Source organism: Lipophrys pholis (genome assembly GCF_963383615.2).
Source record: "Lipophrys pholis genome assembly, chromosome: 16".
Lineage (NCBI taxonomy): Eukaryota > Metazoa > Chordata > Actinopteri > Blenniiformes > Blenniidae > Lipophrys > Lipophrys pholis.
The window spans coordinates 15,073,721-15,090,400 of NC_137634.1; the positions used below are offsets into that span (position 1 = coordinate 15,073,721).

The window sequence follows — 16,680 nt, forward strand, 5'->3', positions numbered from 1 at the left end:
CGATGCGTCTAGGTTTGTAAAGCAGCGGAAATTTAACCAAACAATATTTGTGGCTGGAAGTCACAGAAATGGAGATACTCGCTAAAATATTATCGTAAATGTTATTCAAATAATTGAATAACAGTGATAACATTAATACAATAGCACTCTTCTCTCACAAAACGTGTGGCTTTCTCCTGAGATTGTGGCAATGCTCTCTTTTACGCCTTTATATATATTATATCCATGACTTTGATCTTCTCTTTCATAAAGGTTTGATCTCAGTCCAGACCTCTAATTATGCAAATAATTTTACTGATGTCATCACGCGTGCCTACTTCCACTTTGATTTTCTTTTTTTTTTAGTTCAACTGAGAAAAACTCAAATCTGACCCACTGCTGCCCCCATTGACACACTGTGGGAAGTGCAGTATATTGCCCACTGGCTCAATATCATGCGAGTTGTGTCTGAGAATGATGCAAGAGCACAATACGTTGATTTAAATAAGTGGAGGAAAATGCTGAATAACATTGCTGTACATCTGTAGCAATCAATAAAGTAATATTTTTGGTCATTAGTTGAACTGTGTTTATGTGTCAATGGTTGTACATCCTCCTCCTCCTCACTTATTTGTATAGATCCAAACCTAAAGCTTTAGAGAAATGACGTCTTCCAACTTGAATGTGTCCACGTTTGTCACAAAATATGAACAATACCTTTTTTTAGCTCATGAGCTGTAATGATAGCAAAGTAAAGTCACATTTATTAGTGGGTCATTTTGTTTTCCCATAATCCTCCATCACCTCTTTTCACCCATTAGATCTGTAAAGGTGACTCATGTCTTTTAAAATAGTGTCTGCAAAATAAAATCTGATGTAGTAAAACTCGAGAAACAAAAACACTCAATTGCCTTTAAAAATCTAATTCTATTTAATCTAAAATTTGCTAAAACTATGACTCTGCACCTCTGCCATAGAGGACAATGTGAATACACCTCCCACTGCTACACAATCATATTTAACATCAATTGGACTTGCAGACTTGCAAAATGCGCATTCTAAAAAAGATGCAAGTTGTGATTATCACAGAATCCTTCTGCTGGTAAATCAAACCAAAACTCTGCGAGCATCGTCCAATGCACAAAGATTAGTGAGTTGTACCTACAGTTGTGTTTGCAAATGTTTAAACCACCAAAAAAAAAAAGTAATTTGCAAGATGAGGAATACATAAGGGATAAAAGGAATGTGAGTTTCTGTTTACCTTCCTACTACCTGCCAATGGCAAACTGCATACAATCTATATTCTCATCATCCAGAGTGATGAAATTATTTGTGTTTTTCCTGTACTGTGTAAGATTTTCCAGATGACATAGCTTTAACAAAAAGATCCATTTCAAATCATCTTTATCAACCAGTTTGTGATCATTCCATGTGTGCAAGTGTGCTCTTGCACCTCTATATTAACGCCCACGACACCTTGTGTTCAGACAGGTTTTGGGCTTCTGCATTATCTAAAGCGTCTCCCATCTCGCGACACAAAAACAGAACTTCTAAGCACCCGGAACACCTTTTCTAAACATTCTTAGGTCAAGTCAGCAAGAACAGCAAGGCTGCCGAGGCAATGCTACAGCCCCCGTCAGAGCCCGGTCCCAGGTCATCCCAGTTGGACGTCCCCTCCTGGTGGAAGCACGGCCTGGCTGACCGCTGTGGCGTAGCGAGGGTCCAGTTTGGGCACAAAGCCTCTAAAGTCCCTGGAGGCCTGAGTGCCAAATACATCAAGCACCTGCCGGTTCATCAGAGCGAATCCTGGAAAGAAAAACAGAAAAACATCTTTGTAAATATTTCTCGTTCCGTTGTGGGACAGATGGACCAAATTATACTTCAGAAAATCCTAAATAATCCTCATGCCTCATCTGAAAAGTCAAATGGACTTGCTAAAGGGATGAAAGTGATGGGATGAGGTGGGATATCTTCAATATTTTAACCAAGAATGGAGTTTTCTTTTCTACTATTACTATAAAAACTATATTAACTTTTTGCAGCTCGACCTTATGGCATGACAAACAATGACGTGTAAAAACGATGCATGTAGACCAAAACAGAATAGTTTTCTATTAAATATCCACCCAAAAAAAAAGTACTTCTATAGGCCACACTAGACTATAAGCCGCAGGTGTCCATGTTGTAACAGGGCAGGAATTGATCATATTTCCATCAATTCCCACAAATCTGATTTTCATAGTGCTGGCCCATGAGCAATGTTTGAACTTAGACCCTCCTCGACATGCGAGCTAATGTTTAAACTTCCTCTCTGAACTAGTTAACCGCCAGAGCAGCGTGTGGAGTATTTCGGTACAAATTGGCGGACTGTAGAAAGCAGGGCTCGGGGGATGACTTTTCAAAAGTAAGATGGAACATTACAACTTTTGAATTTTGCCAATGTAAACTTATTGTTCTGTATTTCTGTCCACTAGCAAACTCGTAGGAGCTGTCGTGATTTAGACTTTGTTTACAGCTCGTTCACCAGCTATTAGTCCAACTGAGACTTTATAAATCAAATGTTCCATAATACAGACTTAGACTACAACTGACTCAAGAATGCTGTTGTGGAATTTTGAAAATGTAGACAATTTGCTCGGTGGAAGGGAATACTTGCTGGATAAATCGCTTGATCAATGCATTTTTCTATGCCGCTTTATCCAGTTTATGGGAGCCGACACCCTGGACAAGTCCGCTACAGAAAAACAATACCACAAGACAAGGTGCGAGAACAAAAACATTTCATTTCGCTTAAAACAAATGGAACAAATTAAGACATGACAAAATATTCTATAAAAGGATGATGAAAATCTCAAAATTTAAAAAGACAAAAACAAAACAAAACAAGCATTTGTCATAAATATAAAACATTTATTGCATTGGCAGTTGCTAGGATGCACAAAAGCACTTATAATATACACATTTCTTTGGATCGGTTTCAGTCGGAATTCTCATACATTTTAATCCTCTCCGGATTGAAAATGGCAATATTATAATGAGCTTCAGTCATAATAACACAAGCTCAGAAACATTTAAATCTCAAATTTAACTTACACAAGAAAATCAAGTTAATGCTTAGTGTCTGAACTGTGACTAACGAAAGTGGTTTATGGCATTATTTACAGTGGCTTAGCGGATACATGACTGAAGTGTAGATAAAAAGTGGTTGGATGAATAAAACATTATTACAAGTGAAAAAAAAAAAGACTGCAGCTAAAATAATTCACTTGTCCTGCATCTTCTCCAAGATGGGAACGATCATGTCAAACTTGGGTCTTTTGGCTGGATCTTCATTCATGCAGAGCCTCATCAGCTTACAGATGTGAGGTGAAATTCCAGGTGGAATGGTGGGCCGAAGACCCTCCAGAGCAACCTGAGCAATGGGGGGGTGGGGGTGGGGGGGTGGAAAAGCAGAGTTGCTGTAAATATTTTGAACAGGAAAATCTGCTGTGCTTTTTGTGTGGCATTTTGTAGAGATGTGGAACCGAAGGGTATGGGGAATAAATTGTGCAAACACTTACCTTCATTCCGATTTCCATGTGTGAGAGGTCAGCAAAGGGCACTTCCCTGGTGACCAGCTCCCACAGCAGCACAGCGAAGCTCCACATGTCCGCTGATCTTCGGTTGATGTCCTCAGATCTCTTTTGCAGGGCTGAAAACAGGAAAAAAAAAAAAAAAAAAACAACAACGATTTGACTTATTTTTATATCATGGCGTAATGGATAGTATGACTACTTCTAATAAGGGATTGAATCATCCAAAACAGCGTTTCTCAATGACTGACACATGAAGCCATAATAGACAGAAAATGAAGAATAATAAGTACCTTCAGGAGCCATCCATGCTGGGGAATACATACGGCCAGGACACTGGAAGGAGAACTTGGCATCTGCCATACTTATTCTGGCTGTCATGTCCTCATCAATCTGAAAGAAATGAGTCACGGCAGTTTGTAACTCATTGGCTATCTGGTTTCTCTGCCTTTCATGGCATTTGAGGGTGTTTGTTTCATTTCAAATGAATTCTTGTGCAGCTGCTCTGATAGCAAAGGTGATTTGTGGGGAGTTTATCAGCTGCCATCCAAAACCATGGAGGGCAAATAATAATCAGCTGCAGACACATTGAGGAGTCGATCTGACTTTAAACAAACTGCTGTGGCGTGATTGAAGCCTGAATGCAGCGTGCAACAAAGATGTCTAACAGAAAAAACAAAACAAAAGCATGTGTAAAATGTCACTAACAATTACTCTGAGCAGAAGATCTTCGTTGCCATTTATAATAGAGGAATCCCTGCCACTGTTTTGACATCTATAGTACATATATACAGTATATACCGTTACAATAATCTCACAGGAGCTTTATAGCTGCCATTATCAAAGTTATGAAAGTCCTCTTGCATCGTCAATGTTATAACCACATATTTTAAGGTCTAATCTTAGAAAATACCACGTGTTGAACCAGACTTAAATGCCGGCCAACACAAATGTATACACGCCCGTAAATGTCTTTACCAGCCAGTGAAAATGGGAACAGCGTCTTACCATGACGTGCTTACTGTTGAGATAAAGCCGTGAAACCATTGGTTCTAAAGTGTGGAGGAAAGCCATGCCACTGGCAATGTCTAACGCAAACTTGACTGCTTGGCTTTGGTCTACAACCAGAGCTGGAAGACACAAGGAGGACAGGAGAGGAAAGTCAGAAAATACATACGAGTCCAATTTCTCTATAAATCATCTGAACCATTGCTGGGACAAAAGTGACAGAGTAAGATGGGTGGATATAATAAAAAGAAGGAAACAGATCAAGTACAACCTCACATACATCTGTATTTTCTTTCAACTACATTCATTTGAGGCTGAATTTCCATATTAAACGTGTCCAAAGAGATAATTAATGAGGTTAGCTGCAGTTCAAGTCGATCAGTGGTAGAGAAACCTCAGGGTTCAGATCGGTGTAAACAATGCTGCAGTCAGCTTGCTCGCAATTTCTTGAAAGTATATACTCATCTGTTCTGTTCACACAACATACCAGCCAGAGGACATTGAGGCTCCAAATACATGCAATTGTTGTTATATAAAGGAAGGCTTGTCACGAAATTCTGGAGATACTAATATTTGATAAACATCTATAGTAGTAGTATCTGAGAAAATGAAAAAAACAAACAAAAAAAAGAAAAATAGCAGTTGAATCTTCTTCAGACTTTATGTAGTGATTGTTTGATGTAGATTAGTTCCATTTGTGTGTATGCATGCGTATCTGTATCTAACAAGTATTACTCCTTTACTTCTCACACACACTTACTTGTGCCCTGGTGAAGTATGTTGTAGAGGGATCCGTACGGCATGTAGTGTGTGATGATGATGGGATGAGGGGATGGAGGCGACTGACAGGCTCCGAGGACAGGCAGAATGTTTGGATGAGAAAAGATCCTTCAGAAAACAACAATAGGCGATCAGGAAATACAAATAGACAAGCCACCTATCGCCTGCATGCCATTAAAGCAGCAGTGTTCCACTTTCATGATCTAAAGCATTTTTATTTTTGAAATACACAATCAGATTTTATGCATTACAATTTTGCGATGCGCACGTACGAAACACTTTTAATTGTCGACACGCGTTCCAAAAAAAATGGCATAACTGAGGGCAGCAAGAAGCAAACTCAGACTTCCTGGTGGGGATTCTTTTGCTTGGCCTGATCAGAGCTTTTCTCTTATTTTATTTCTGTGTTAATTAGGCCCTGAAGTACATGGGACTGCTTAAAAGGGAAAGCCAAAATATGGTGTGTTTTGATGCACAGTGCATTGTTGTTTTCTCTGCTCGGTGTGACGACGTGTCTGTAAGGAGCGCCTCGGAGATGTTGAAACAGCCATCATTATGTCAGTGTTGATCCTCTGAATGCAGATGTCCTACTGGGGGCTTGGCTGAACTTGTCTAAACATGACTTATCTGGTTCGGCCCGCTCAAAGACTTTCATTCTTCCTTCCTTTCATCTAAAAACCTCAACAACGAATGTTTTGCCTTGAAGCGACATCATTATGGTCAAGTCATTCTATCAGAAATAAATCAAAAACTCATTATAACAATTGAAATTTTATGACTTTCATGATTATTCTGTTCAAAAGACATGTGTGAAACTTCTTTTCACACAGCACAAAATAAACAACTTGCGTTGACGACTTCATGAAAGCAGCAATAGAAACCTTTAGCAAACTGCTTCTCCCACGACGAGCAGTACAAGTTTCTCAACATCAATCCTCACAGGAGGACTGTGTTTACCTGGAGTGATACCGAATCTAAAAACGGACCTTATTGTACTCGAAGAGCATTAAAAATCTATGCGGGATCGACAGAATTTGATTCTTTGATGGCCATTTGACGTGACAGAGAACACTGCTGAGGAGCCAAACCAAGCCGGAAACGCGCAGCTTCATTTGTTCGTTACGCTCATTTAGGAATTACCTGAGTTTGGGATGCTCCTCGTTGAAGTCTCTGCTCTTCCTGGTGGTCCAGTCTCTCACCTGTAACACCTTCACGACAATCTCATCCCCTTGCCACCGGCCCTGCCACAACTAAACAAAGAGGAGATAGAAGATTAAAAAAAAAAACCCAAAAAACACACTGATCAGCTGAGTGTCAGACTCGTAATGCAGAGGTAGAAACATAAAAGAGCAACTGACCTCCCCGGACTGGTTTTCATTGATCTTTGCCAAGAGTGAAAGCTGCTTGTAATCGATGCCGGCCTGCTTGTTGAGGGTACCATTACCTGAAAGAGCCAATACATGAACAATACTGCACTCAGCCTGATGTGAAATGATGATTTGCTGCTCCTGCTTTAGGAAACAGTTACTCACGAGGTCGTGTACGCATGGTGCCCTTCCAAAAAGTTTCTTTGTACGGGATCTTGGTCATACTCTGGCCCAGCTTTTCTGCTTTTTCTAAAATAAATAAATAAATAAATAAATAAATCATAGGCCATTTATTTTTCTCACTATTCACGTTTTTAAAAATGTCCATTAATTACTTTCTAACCTTGTAGCAGCTGTTTTAAATGCGGCTTGGCTTTGTCCAGAGGGGTCTGTCCATACCGGTTACATACACACACCTGGGCACCGCTGGCCAACAAGTCCTGAAAAGAGACAATGCACATACTGTAATGTGTGGGATTGGAAGCACATGGCAGGTATTGTTAAAAAAAAAAAAAAAAAAAAGACACTGGGAGCTTCACAAATCCAGTGCAGTGGCCTTCTCTCCCCAGAAGAGGGCTCTTCCAGCCAACAGATCATGCCAAGGGAGGCAAAAGAGAGCCTCTCCATGTTTATTACTGCACCTCTGCCACCTCATCTTGGCCCCAGAAGCAGGCGTAGTGGAGTGGGGTGTTCCCGTGCTCATTCACCGTGTTGGGGTCCGCCTTGCACTGGATCAGCTGCCATTCACACGCCACAAAGTTAGAAATCAGGACCACAAAATGATGAACATATCGCTGTAGCCGCTCCGTGAGTGAGCGAGCGAGCGTACCTTCGCCACAATGTCTCGGTGCCCGTGACTGGAGGCGAGGTGCAACGGAGTGTCATCGCCGCGGTTCATCACGTTAATCCGAGCGCCCCTCATGATGAGCATGTCAACAACGCCGCTCCTGCCCTCCCTGCACGCCCAGTGGAGGGGGCTGAAGCCGTGGTCATCACTGAAGCACAAGGACAGGGTGTCAGGCACAAATAAGCCATAAGTGTGTTGGTTAGAGCTTCCTCAACAACTCTCAGCACAAATCAGCTGACAAAATCCTGTGCCGTTCCCTCTTTGACACAGGTTCTCACACCCGCCACCTACTAATCTTTATTTAGACCTGAGCACATGCTTCCTTGCTTTGCCTGCAGCCCGAACCCATCCGATGACTGGCCCAGTGATAAAAATGTCTTTGCAGTCTGGAATGCCCGCTAACATATGCAAAGACGCAAACGTTCATAGCGTACACAGCAGCAGTGCAGTCTACACGGAGGCAGACTATCACCCCGGTGTGACTGGCCCCTTCACCCCAGTGAGCCCTTTGCATTACCTGACCCCGGGGCAGCTGCGGGGGCTTCTCACAACTCCCTGCAAAGCCACAAGCTCTCCAGTCGGTTTGCCAATAAACCTCCGGAGGGCTTGTATACCCTGTAGGAAATAGCTGCCGTACGAGCTCACACTTAAGCGAAAAAGCAGTTAGGCCCATTTTCTGTCAAATTTGATCTCGTACACTGGACAGACAGCTCATACTCAGACCCGCCTGCCTTGTGCTATAAAAAGTAACAAGGGGAAAAAAAAGAAAAGAAAAAAAAAAAAAAACTCAGGAATGACAGTGTGGAAAAAACACAGAGGAATCCTGAGCTAAACTTCTCTTTTTCTCCCCCCAGTGTTTTCTTTTATCACTCACTAAATGCAGTCTGTGTCAGTGAACTGACTCCCCATTTGTTAAAGAAAACTGAGGTTTTCTTAACAAACAGCAAGTTTATCCAGCCAAACCCCTTTTTATGCACATTATTGGTTATTCTGAGGGGAATGGGGGGGGGGCTGGTTCACATAGCTGAGCGTCCCCTCTGAGTAACCGCCCGGGGGAGGCCTCCAAGTGAAGCCACTGGTCTCTCAGATGTTTACGTGGGGCTGCAGGGAGCTGCCTGAGAAGCTCCGTCAGCGAGGGCCTGGCCCTGTATGGAGCTGAACAGAGGAAATGGCCTTGGCTGTTGCGTGGTTGGCCAGCGGCTCTGCAGCCCTCAACGTCAACGTCAACAAACTGCACATATATGGCCTGGCCCAAGAATGAGATAACTACAGTCTTTGGCGGTGAGGTTTTCTAGCTCCCCTCAAGCGAAGCAATTATGTAAACAGGCAGAGGTGCTGTGCATATCGTACGTACTTAAAAAAAATATATATAAAAAATCCAACAGGAATCAGGTCCATTACATATTCCTGATTTCCACTTACATTCTAGTTAAAGCCTTTGGTAATCACTAACAGTTAAAAATAAGATTACCGTACAACTTTTAACCCTTCACAGAGCACTCGGTGAAATTCACGGAAAATCAACATTTTATACATGCGGCTGGTATCGAAGGATATTTCAAGAGTGAGTTTCCTCGTTTCGTTTGTGGTTTTCAACTCCATCGGATTTCAAAAAAAAGAAGAAAAAAAAAGCAACAAAACAAATATAGAGCATCTATTTATATAATATGATGATGGATGGATGTAGATGTACAAGTAGTGCAGTGTAAAATGGACCAAGATAAGGCATATAGATCAATTGATTGATTAAAAGATTCTCCAAATTAAATAGTTTCTCCATTAATTCTGGTGAAACGACGTTCAGTCCTGTTGTCAGTCTTTACATTATTAGTTACTACTGGACAGAATTGTGGTAGAATGTGCACAAAAGTACCAGAGTGGGAATAGTGTTGAAAGCTGAGGTTACTGACGTACATCAAGAAATAGTCACTCGAGAAATAAAGGTTTCAAGAAACGTCATTGTTTGAGCCAATTCAAAATGACATGAGTTTCCTCTTATCTAACATGCTGTTGTTTTGTTTTCTTTGTACTCTCAAACAAGTAACACACACAACACATCATGCATGTTCTTTTTAGCACAGCAGGGGCCGAACCTTAGCTTGTACTTTGCTCTCTGAGTCATTTAAGTCACCGCATAAGCTCTTCTAAAAATCACCCACCGCTTTTATTCTCGTTTTTGCCGGATGACATCATGAGGAGAAAAGAAAAAGGGGGGACGCGGGCCAACTAGACTGGAATTACTGCAGCCGAGTGATGCTCAGTAGTATGAGGGAGTTGTAGGGAGAGAACAGTATGGAAACTATTTCACCACCACTAATGTGCCAAGGAGCAAAAGCACACGCACACACTTGTCTCCTCACACCAAAATCTGGAGGACTTTCTAAAAAAAATAAAAAAAAAACTCCAGTGTGACAGACTATGCAAACTACAACCAGAGATGCGGAAAGAATAAGAGGATCATCTCTGAGCTGGTGTCTTCACAGTTCTGTGTGTCAGAATGAAGTCAGTACACAGAGAGGTCTGCTCACCCCAAGTTGAGGTCATTCTCGGTGTTGTCCAGCCACAGACGGACAGCCACAGAGTTTCCTTCTCGACACTGTGTGAAGATGTCATCCATGGGTGTAATGTAGAGGGGCTGTCTTCTTTTTAATCTCCTTTCAAGTCTGAAACAGAGACACAGTGAAAAGCATCTAAAAAAACCCCACTTCTTATTAGAAATGATACACAATGTAATCATTGGGATTTTGCAAGAATCCCTGCAAGGAATCACATCATTGTTATTGATCCCAGTCTGTGCTGCGTTATTGTATCATGAAAATGTCTTAACATATAATCCAAACGTTTACTTGAAGTTTGCTCTGTGAGTCTGTGCTCAATGCAAAAGACAAACATTTAGAAACAGCCACAATGGCAGAACTTTCCCACATTTCCTCTCGGCTTTATCTTCCTCTGTTGGATCGGATGTGCTGGCCTGTGGGATCACTTAGAAACCCACTGGTGGAAAGTCAAAGTTAAGTCCACCGCAAAGTAAAATAACTCGAGGAGAGAATAATAAGAAAGTTATTTCCCCTTACCAGCTGCTACTCGATCGATTCCGAGGCGGATTCTTTCTCTCCTCTTCTCCTTTTCTTTCTTTCCCTTTCTTTCTTTCTTTCTTTCTTTTTCTAGCCAAAAGTCTGCCGTCTCCTCAAATTGAAGAGCCAGGACTGGCCGAGCGGAGTCCACGCCCCGCTCCTCCGGCCTGATGTGGGCTTCTGCTGGGAAGCAGCCAGAGCGGCCCCGCTGCTGCGGCACTGTCCCGGAACGGCGACACCACACCGCCCCCTGCTGGATGAAATCTGGTGGTGCAACATCCCAAGTCATAACAACAAAGCGACGTCCTCTATTTTGATATAATCAGTGTCTTCATTTTGCCACTAGGGGGCCTCTCATCTCTTTTCATTCACTTACTAAATAAGCGTTTGACGCTTTTATAAATATTGTAGTTTCATGTTCATGTTGGGATTTGTTTCCTGGGCTGCGTGTTTCACTGTTTTACAACTATTATCACAAATAGCAGTCAAAGTTATGTGAGCCAGCGTGCTAATGAGTACGCTTTTAAAAAGATGCTCCCGAAATATTTTGGCGTTAGTGTGTTCAATTTAATTTGCTTAGTGTATCCTTCATGTCGAATGACGTGTGCCTGTCTGCTCGCCATTAAAACAAAGTGTTGCTCGGTGGAAAAATATTATTTTGAGCGGAAATTATTTTACACTCAATTCGCTGCTCTGTGGCCTCAGCATGGCATGGGATAATGGTTAATAAATTACATTTATATGGCACTTTTGAGCTTACTTTAGCAAGTTGTTGGTCACATTCACCAATTCACACACACTCACACTGCCATGCAGCAGTTTGGCATTCAGTGTCTTGTTCAAGGACATTTCAAAATAAGGTCTGAGGGACTGAATCTGAAAATACCCTGACTGAAGGATGACCCGCTCCACTAACCAGTCACATGAATGGATCAGACTTAAGTTTACATTGTTCACCCTCTGCTATGCTGTGAACCATACAAACTTCTGAGGTGGTCGAGATCAAACCTGCTCCTTGTTCCCAGAGTTCGAACCAAACATGTAAAAGGCTGCTTTCAGTTCAAACACGTCAAGTATTTGGAACAAGCTCCCACAAAACAGCAGGACTTCGGCCAACTTTCTTCAAAAACGAGCCGAAGACCTCATTTGCTGCAGTCTTCCAGTAAATCACTCATTTCATGCTGCAATGTTTCTGTAACCCTTGTATTTCATTTTCGTTTACATTTTTTTTCAATGCTTTTAAAGCTTCCTGATTCCTTCGCATTTGTGTCTGATCATGTTTGATGGCGGTTTTTTTTTTGTTTTTATTAAATTGCCATGTTGCTGAAATGTGCTGCAAAAAAATTTATCTTGCCCTGTGACTCACTGTTGTGGACTTTTTAAGCAATACTGCTTACATTTTGACGGCGCACTATCTCGGATTTTGCTAAATTTGATCATCTCAATAGTACACCAACTAAAATCTGACATCTCATATGTATTCTTACTAAATCACAACTGTACAGGGGTTGTGTTTCTGCCATGTGCTACTGGGACGTCACCAGTTTTCTTACAGGATCTGATTCTACTGGAACCGGTTCGCAAAACACAGTGAGGACATCCCGGAGGACAGGATGCTGGTTGAGGTTAAACAACGAATGGATGTCGTCACTGAAGCGTTTCCAAGTACAAGAAAAAAAAACCTTTTTAGTGTTTTATTATATCATAGCTTTTCACTTTATGTTACAAAAACAAATTTAACTATGACGGAGAGCAGAGTTGGAGTTTGGATGATGATCATCAGACCAAAGTGAAAAGCAATCAAACCTTTAAAATGTTGCGTGAGCCCCGTTTTAACAAACAATATTACTCATATAAAAACTGTTTTTTGACAACAATTTGAGCCACATACACACACAAACAACTTTTTTTGGTTTCACTTCAAACAACATTTAATAGATTTTAATTTTTACAGACATAATTACTACTCCTTCTCTATAACATTATGCTGCCTGACTGCAGATCACATGGGATTCTCATTCTTCATGATCAATGTGTGTTTTGCATCAATAACTGTCCAGTAAAAACAACAAAAGTAAACAAAAAAAAAAGTAACAAAGAGTTGAAACAAAACAGAAATCTTTAATTCTGAGTTTCTAGGTTAAAACATTTTTTTTAGTGATGGAAGATAAATGCACCCAATACCAATATTTGCCAGAGTAATTACGAGCAGAAATAGCAGGAGGGTTTGCGCCTCGCTTGCAATAATCCTTCCATTCATTACAAGATAGATTACACATATCGGACGTTACAAAGTTGATATTGGCTTTTATTACTGGCCTGAGGGTGGAGGAACCTCTGGTGCCTTCTCCTGACCCGACAGGGATTCTAATTTAGTCACTTTGGATGATGACAGAGGTACGTCTTCTGATAAGGATACTGGTTTAGATGGTGTAAACAAAGCCGTAGAGCTGCCATTATCAATTTGAGAAACAGCAATGGGTGGCTCAGGGAATGCAGCCACATATGAAGGTCCATTGTTGGCTTTACTGAGCACTGCTGGGTTCACGGTTTCAGTCACGGGAGTGAGAGGCGTGGCGGCTGCTAATTTAACTTCTTGAACAATCGTGGATTTAGATATGGAAGCATCCAGCTCGTTTGGTAAATCTAATCCTGGCGTTAAGACTGAGCCATGCACTTCTGGTCCAACACTCGGGACGGAGGAGGTTAAAGATGAGGGAATTTCTTGAAGTGAGGGTAACGCAGCGGGTGCTTGAAATCCAGGCGATGCATCCATGGTTACAGCGCCAACATCCCCAGATGCTGCAGCTGCAGCTTTGGCATTCTCTGCAGCCTTGCTCTCCATCTCCTCCATCCTGCGCTGCACCATCCGGGGCATCAGCTGCACATAGGTGCCCATCAGTCGGTGGTTAGATCGAATCAGCTTTCCTGCACAGTTGTCCACACAGCGCTCCTGGAGGGGCAACAGCAATCAGAGGCAGTGTGTGAATAATAACAGCGAAGATTACAGTTTCTCCACGAGCTGCTTACATATGAGCATAACGCTATTTTGGTAAAATAGTTAACATTCTTTCTAAAGGTTAAGGAATAAGGCTGCACACTGGCAAAACATTTAAACAACTATCCTGTTTTCTACTAGTGCTTGACCTTACGAACTGAGTTAATGGCGGAATGGGAGCACAGCTCTGCTATTAGGAATTCCGCAGACGCTGATCATCGTGTTGGCTGGTCAAGAAATAACCTTCATGTAACAAACATTTAGCATTTTGTTCCCACGTTCCGTACCTCGTCCATCGTGAGGTTTCTGTAGTTGAAGTTGCTGGTACATCGCTGGAAGCAGATTTCAGTCATGCGGTTGTAAACGAGAAGGAAATCTCGAAGCTGTAAGAAAAACAGTCATATTTCAGTTATGCTCATCGCGACACAAGAGCGATGTAGGCTGGCAAAGTCACTCACGTTTCTCAGCTGTTGGTCAGGATCCATTGAGATTGTCAGGGAGCTACAATGCTAGCACGCAAGCTGCTCGGCTCGCGAGTGAGTAAAATAAAGTGTTCCCAGTGGTTGGATGTGTGATGCAAACCAAAGACCAATAAGCAACATATAATCCAGACGTCTGCCTTGCCGTACCACCACGAGCAGCAAAAAATAACAGTTTTATGTGCAGTTTAGAAAGGCATGACATTCACGTGCGGGCTGCCATGTTTGTGACAAAGATCGTCTCTGTTGGTGAAGATGTTTCACTCTCTGCGAGATGGAAGGTCGCACTTCCGGTATTTACAACAATACACTAGTTTTTTTAGTTTGACCATTTAAAAAAAACTACAATATGTTTCTGTAAGCAAACAGCCTCATCTGTTCTTAACAAAAAGTTTAAAATAATCTTTGATTTTATTAGTTAAATTAAAGTTTCTTAGATTGTTAGGTTTCTAAGTCTAAAATATAATCAGCTGGACAGGTTTTAAAATAACAAAAAAAGTCATTCCACCAAATAATTTTTTTTTCAAGTTGTAGGGTTCAATCAATTTCAATCAATTGTAGGTTGGTTTAATTTCATTTTCAATGTTTTCAGAAAAGTACAAGTTTTGAGGTACACGTACTAAAACACCTGTCGACACTTCCTTCCTTTTTCTTCTTGACCAGTTGTGTTTGGGTAAAAGAATCAGCTGAACACGTTTGTCCATATTCGTTCTTAAAACGCACTCGTAAATTGATTTCCAGCTGACAAAACCTTACAAAAAGTACTACAGTTGAGCGCCGTCGTCCACAGAGCCAGCTCCCCGTCATGCAGTAGTCTACAAAGGTGAGTGACACATCACACAATGAAACATAGACGATCCATTGCAGAGTTGCGCGTCAACGTCGCCGCCATATTGGAGCGGACAACTTGTGGCTGTTTTGTACAGAAGCGGTTTGTGTTACATTTTTTGTAATTCAAGGATCCACTCTCATTCTCTTTATGTTGTTCTTCATCAGGGACATGTGTATATCTGACAACTTCCTGTTTCTTCAAGATAGTTATGATAAAAATAATGGCAGCCTTATACACATTGCGTATATCATATAAAACATGAGCCGCTTGATGAGCTATTTAAGTCATATTTATTCAATTTAGAGCAATCTTTATGTCATCCATGGAAATGTCTCGGATTGTTTCACACGGATTCAATACTATTTCAACAATATATAAGATAAATAAACTCCTTTTCCATTCGTTTTCTGTAAAAGTTTAAGATGTAAAATATTCAGATATCTTAACACTGAAATATTAACCAATGTCAGAAATAAAGTGAAAATTCATTGGCGAGAGAGACAAGTATTTTTTTTCTTCTAATTTTTGAGAAGCCATTGAAGTTAAGATTTTAGGCATGTCGATAACATTCATTTTTAATTTAACATCCAGTTTTGAGACAAAATTATATAAAGGTGATGAAAATAAAAGCAATAGTTTTAAAAATATTATAAAATAGCCAACACTCCTTAAAACGAATTCTTAAAAACAATATGAGTAATGCTTTGTCAAGGGCCACTTGCACTTTGTATTGCATGGATGCATCATGACAAAGTTCTAATCTTGGCCCAGTAATTTTCTATTACCTGTTCTGGTCAATAGATGTTGAATGGGTCCGTTCTTAATCCAACAGGAGTGTTTGAAGAGGACTTTGTACACTTTCAAAAGCAGTGAAAGGAGATCAGCATAAAAAACTACTGGCACATTTGAGAGAGGAATCAAGCAACCATTACTGCCGAGGATGACTCGGTTGGTAGAGTAGATTGTCTTTCGATTGTGAGGCTGCAGGTTTGACCCCGAATCTCCGCTTTTCCATACGTTGAAGTGTCCTTGAATAAGACGATGAACCTCAAATGGCTCCCTATGGTTGGATCGGTGCCACTGGTGTGTGTGAATGAGTGAATGTCGTCAACATTGTAAAGTGCTTTCGGGACCGTCGGACCAGAGGAAATACAAGTGTATTTGAGTGAAATTCATTTAAAGAAACCACATAATACCAAAGCCTGATTTCTGTATCATCCCTCTCCATTGAATCCTTTTTATTTCTATTAACCACCTATGTCATCACTGTCACGTTAGTGATTCAGAGTGAGCTGTTATGGCGTTATTAAACTACATATGAAACAACCGTGAAAAAGAGTGACACAGTTGTGCTGTGTGCCATTTCTCTTATACTTAATATCAGCACTCATAAAATGTCTCTCTTTCTATTGGATTCTTTTGTCAGAAATAACTGTCGTACAAAAAACTCTCATCTTTGACAGATAAAATGAAATGAAATCCCCGGCCAGTTATTTCCTGTCATCTCTGGAGTGTTTTTAAAATAAGAGAAAACAAAAGTTAGCCTTGCTCTCTGCGTGGTATCTGCAGTTAACTAAGGACTCTTGCGGGGCAAAATGACAGGTTTTATATTCGTTGCATCCATATAACTTGAACTATGTAAAATGTTTGAAATGTAATGAATATCGCTGAAAAAGATCAGTCTCACAAACAGATAAAAATCTGCGGTTAAACAAAATGTTCCATTGAGTCTTCACAAACATAG

At 40.9% G+C, this 16,680-nt stretch overlaps 2 protein-coding genes across 2 annotated transcripts; both read right to left on the reverse strand.

Annotated features, from left to right (window-relative positions):
- Window positions 1-2,743: 2,743 nt before the first annotated feature.
- Window positions 2,744-10,796, reverse strand: ilk (integrin-linked kinase). Its single transcript, XM_080483988.1, has 13 exons — window positions 10,628-10,796; window positions 10,082-10,216; window positions 7,536-7,701; window positions 7,348-7,443; window positions 7,050-7,146; window positions 6,872-6,955; window positions 6,698-6,783; window positions 6,480-6,589; window positions 5,320-5,447; window positions 4,560-4,681; window positions 3,845-3,944; window positions 3,540-3,670; window positions 2,744-3,391 (listed from the first exon to the last, which is right to left on the reverse strand). The coding sequence occupies exons 2-13, from the start codon at window positions 10,168-10,170 to the stop codon at window positions 3,242-3,244; spliced, it is 1,359 nt and encodes a 452-aa protein (XP_080340114.1). The 5' UTR covers window positions 10,171-10,216; window positions 10,628-10,796; the 3' UTR covers window positions 2,744-3,241.
- Window positions 10,797-11,936: 1,140 nt separating this feature from the next.
- On the reverse strand, window positions 11,937-14,917 carry timm10b (translocase of inner mitochondrial membrane 10 homolog B (yeast)). Its single transcript, XM_080482548.1, has 3 exons — window positions 14,084-14,917; window positions 13,913-14,008; window positions 11,937-13,580 (listed from the first exon to the last, which is right to left on the reverse strand). The coding sequence occupies exons 1-3, from the start codon at window positions 14,108-14,110 to the stop codon at window positions 12,939-12,941; spliced, it is 765 nt and encodes a 254-aa protein (XP_080338674.1). The 5' UTR covers window positions 14,111-14,917; the 3' UTR covers window positions 11,937-12,938.
- Window positions 14,918-16,680: the final 1,763 nt, after the last annotated feature.

Coding starts and splice junctions, on each gene's coding strand:
- ilk (XM_080483988.1), bottom strand. CDS start 10,170: ATGGATGACATCTTCACACAGTGTCGAGAAGGAAACTCTGTGGCTGTC. Junction 6,956..7,049: donor TTTAAAACAGCTGCTACAAG/GTTAGAAAGTAA, acceptor TATTTATTTTAG/AAAAAGCAGAAAAGCTGGGC. Junction 6,784..6,871: donor CACCATGCGTACACGACCTC/GTGAGTAACTGT, acceptor TGGCTCTTTCAG/GTAATGGTACCCTCAACAAG.
- timm10b (XM_080482548.1), bottom strand. CDS start 14,110: ATGGATCCTGACCAACAGCTGAGAAAC. Junction 14,009..14,083: donor CTGACCAACAGCTGAGAAAC/GTGAGTGACTTT, acceptor TTTTTCTTACAG/CTTCGAGATTTCCTTCTCGT. Junction 13,581..13,912: donor GAAACCTCACGATGGACGAG/GTACGGAACGTG, acceptor TTGCCCCTCCAG/GAGCGCTGTGTGGACAACTG.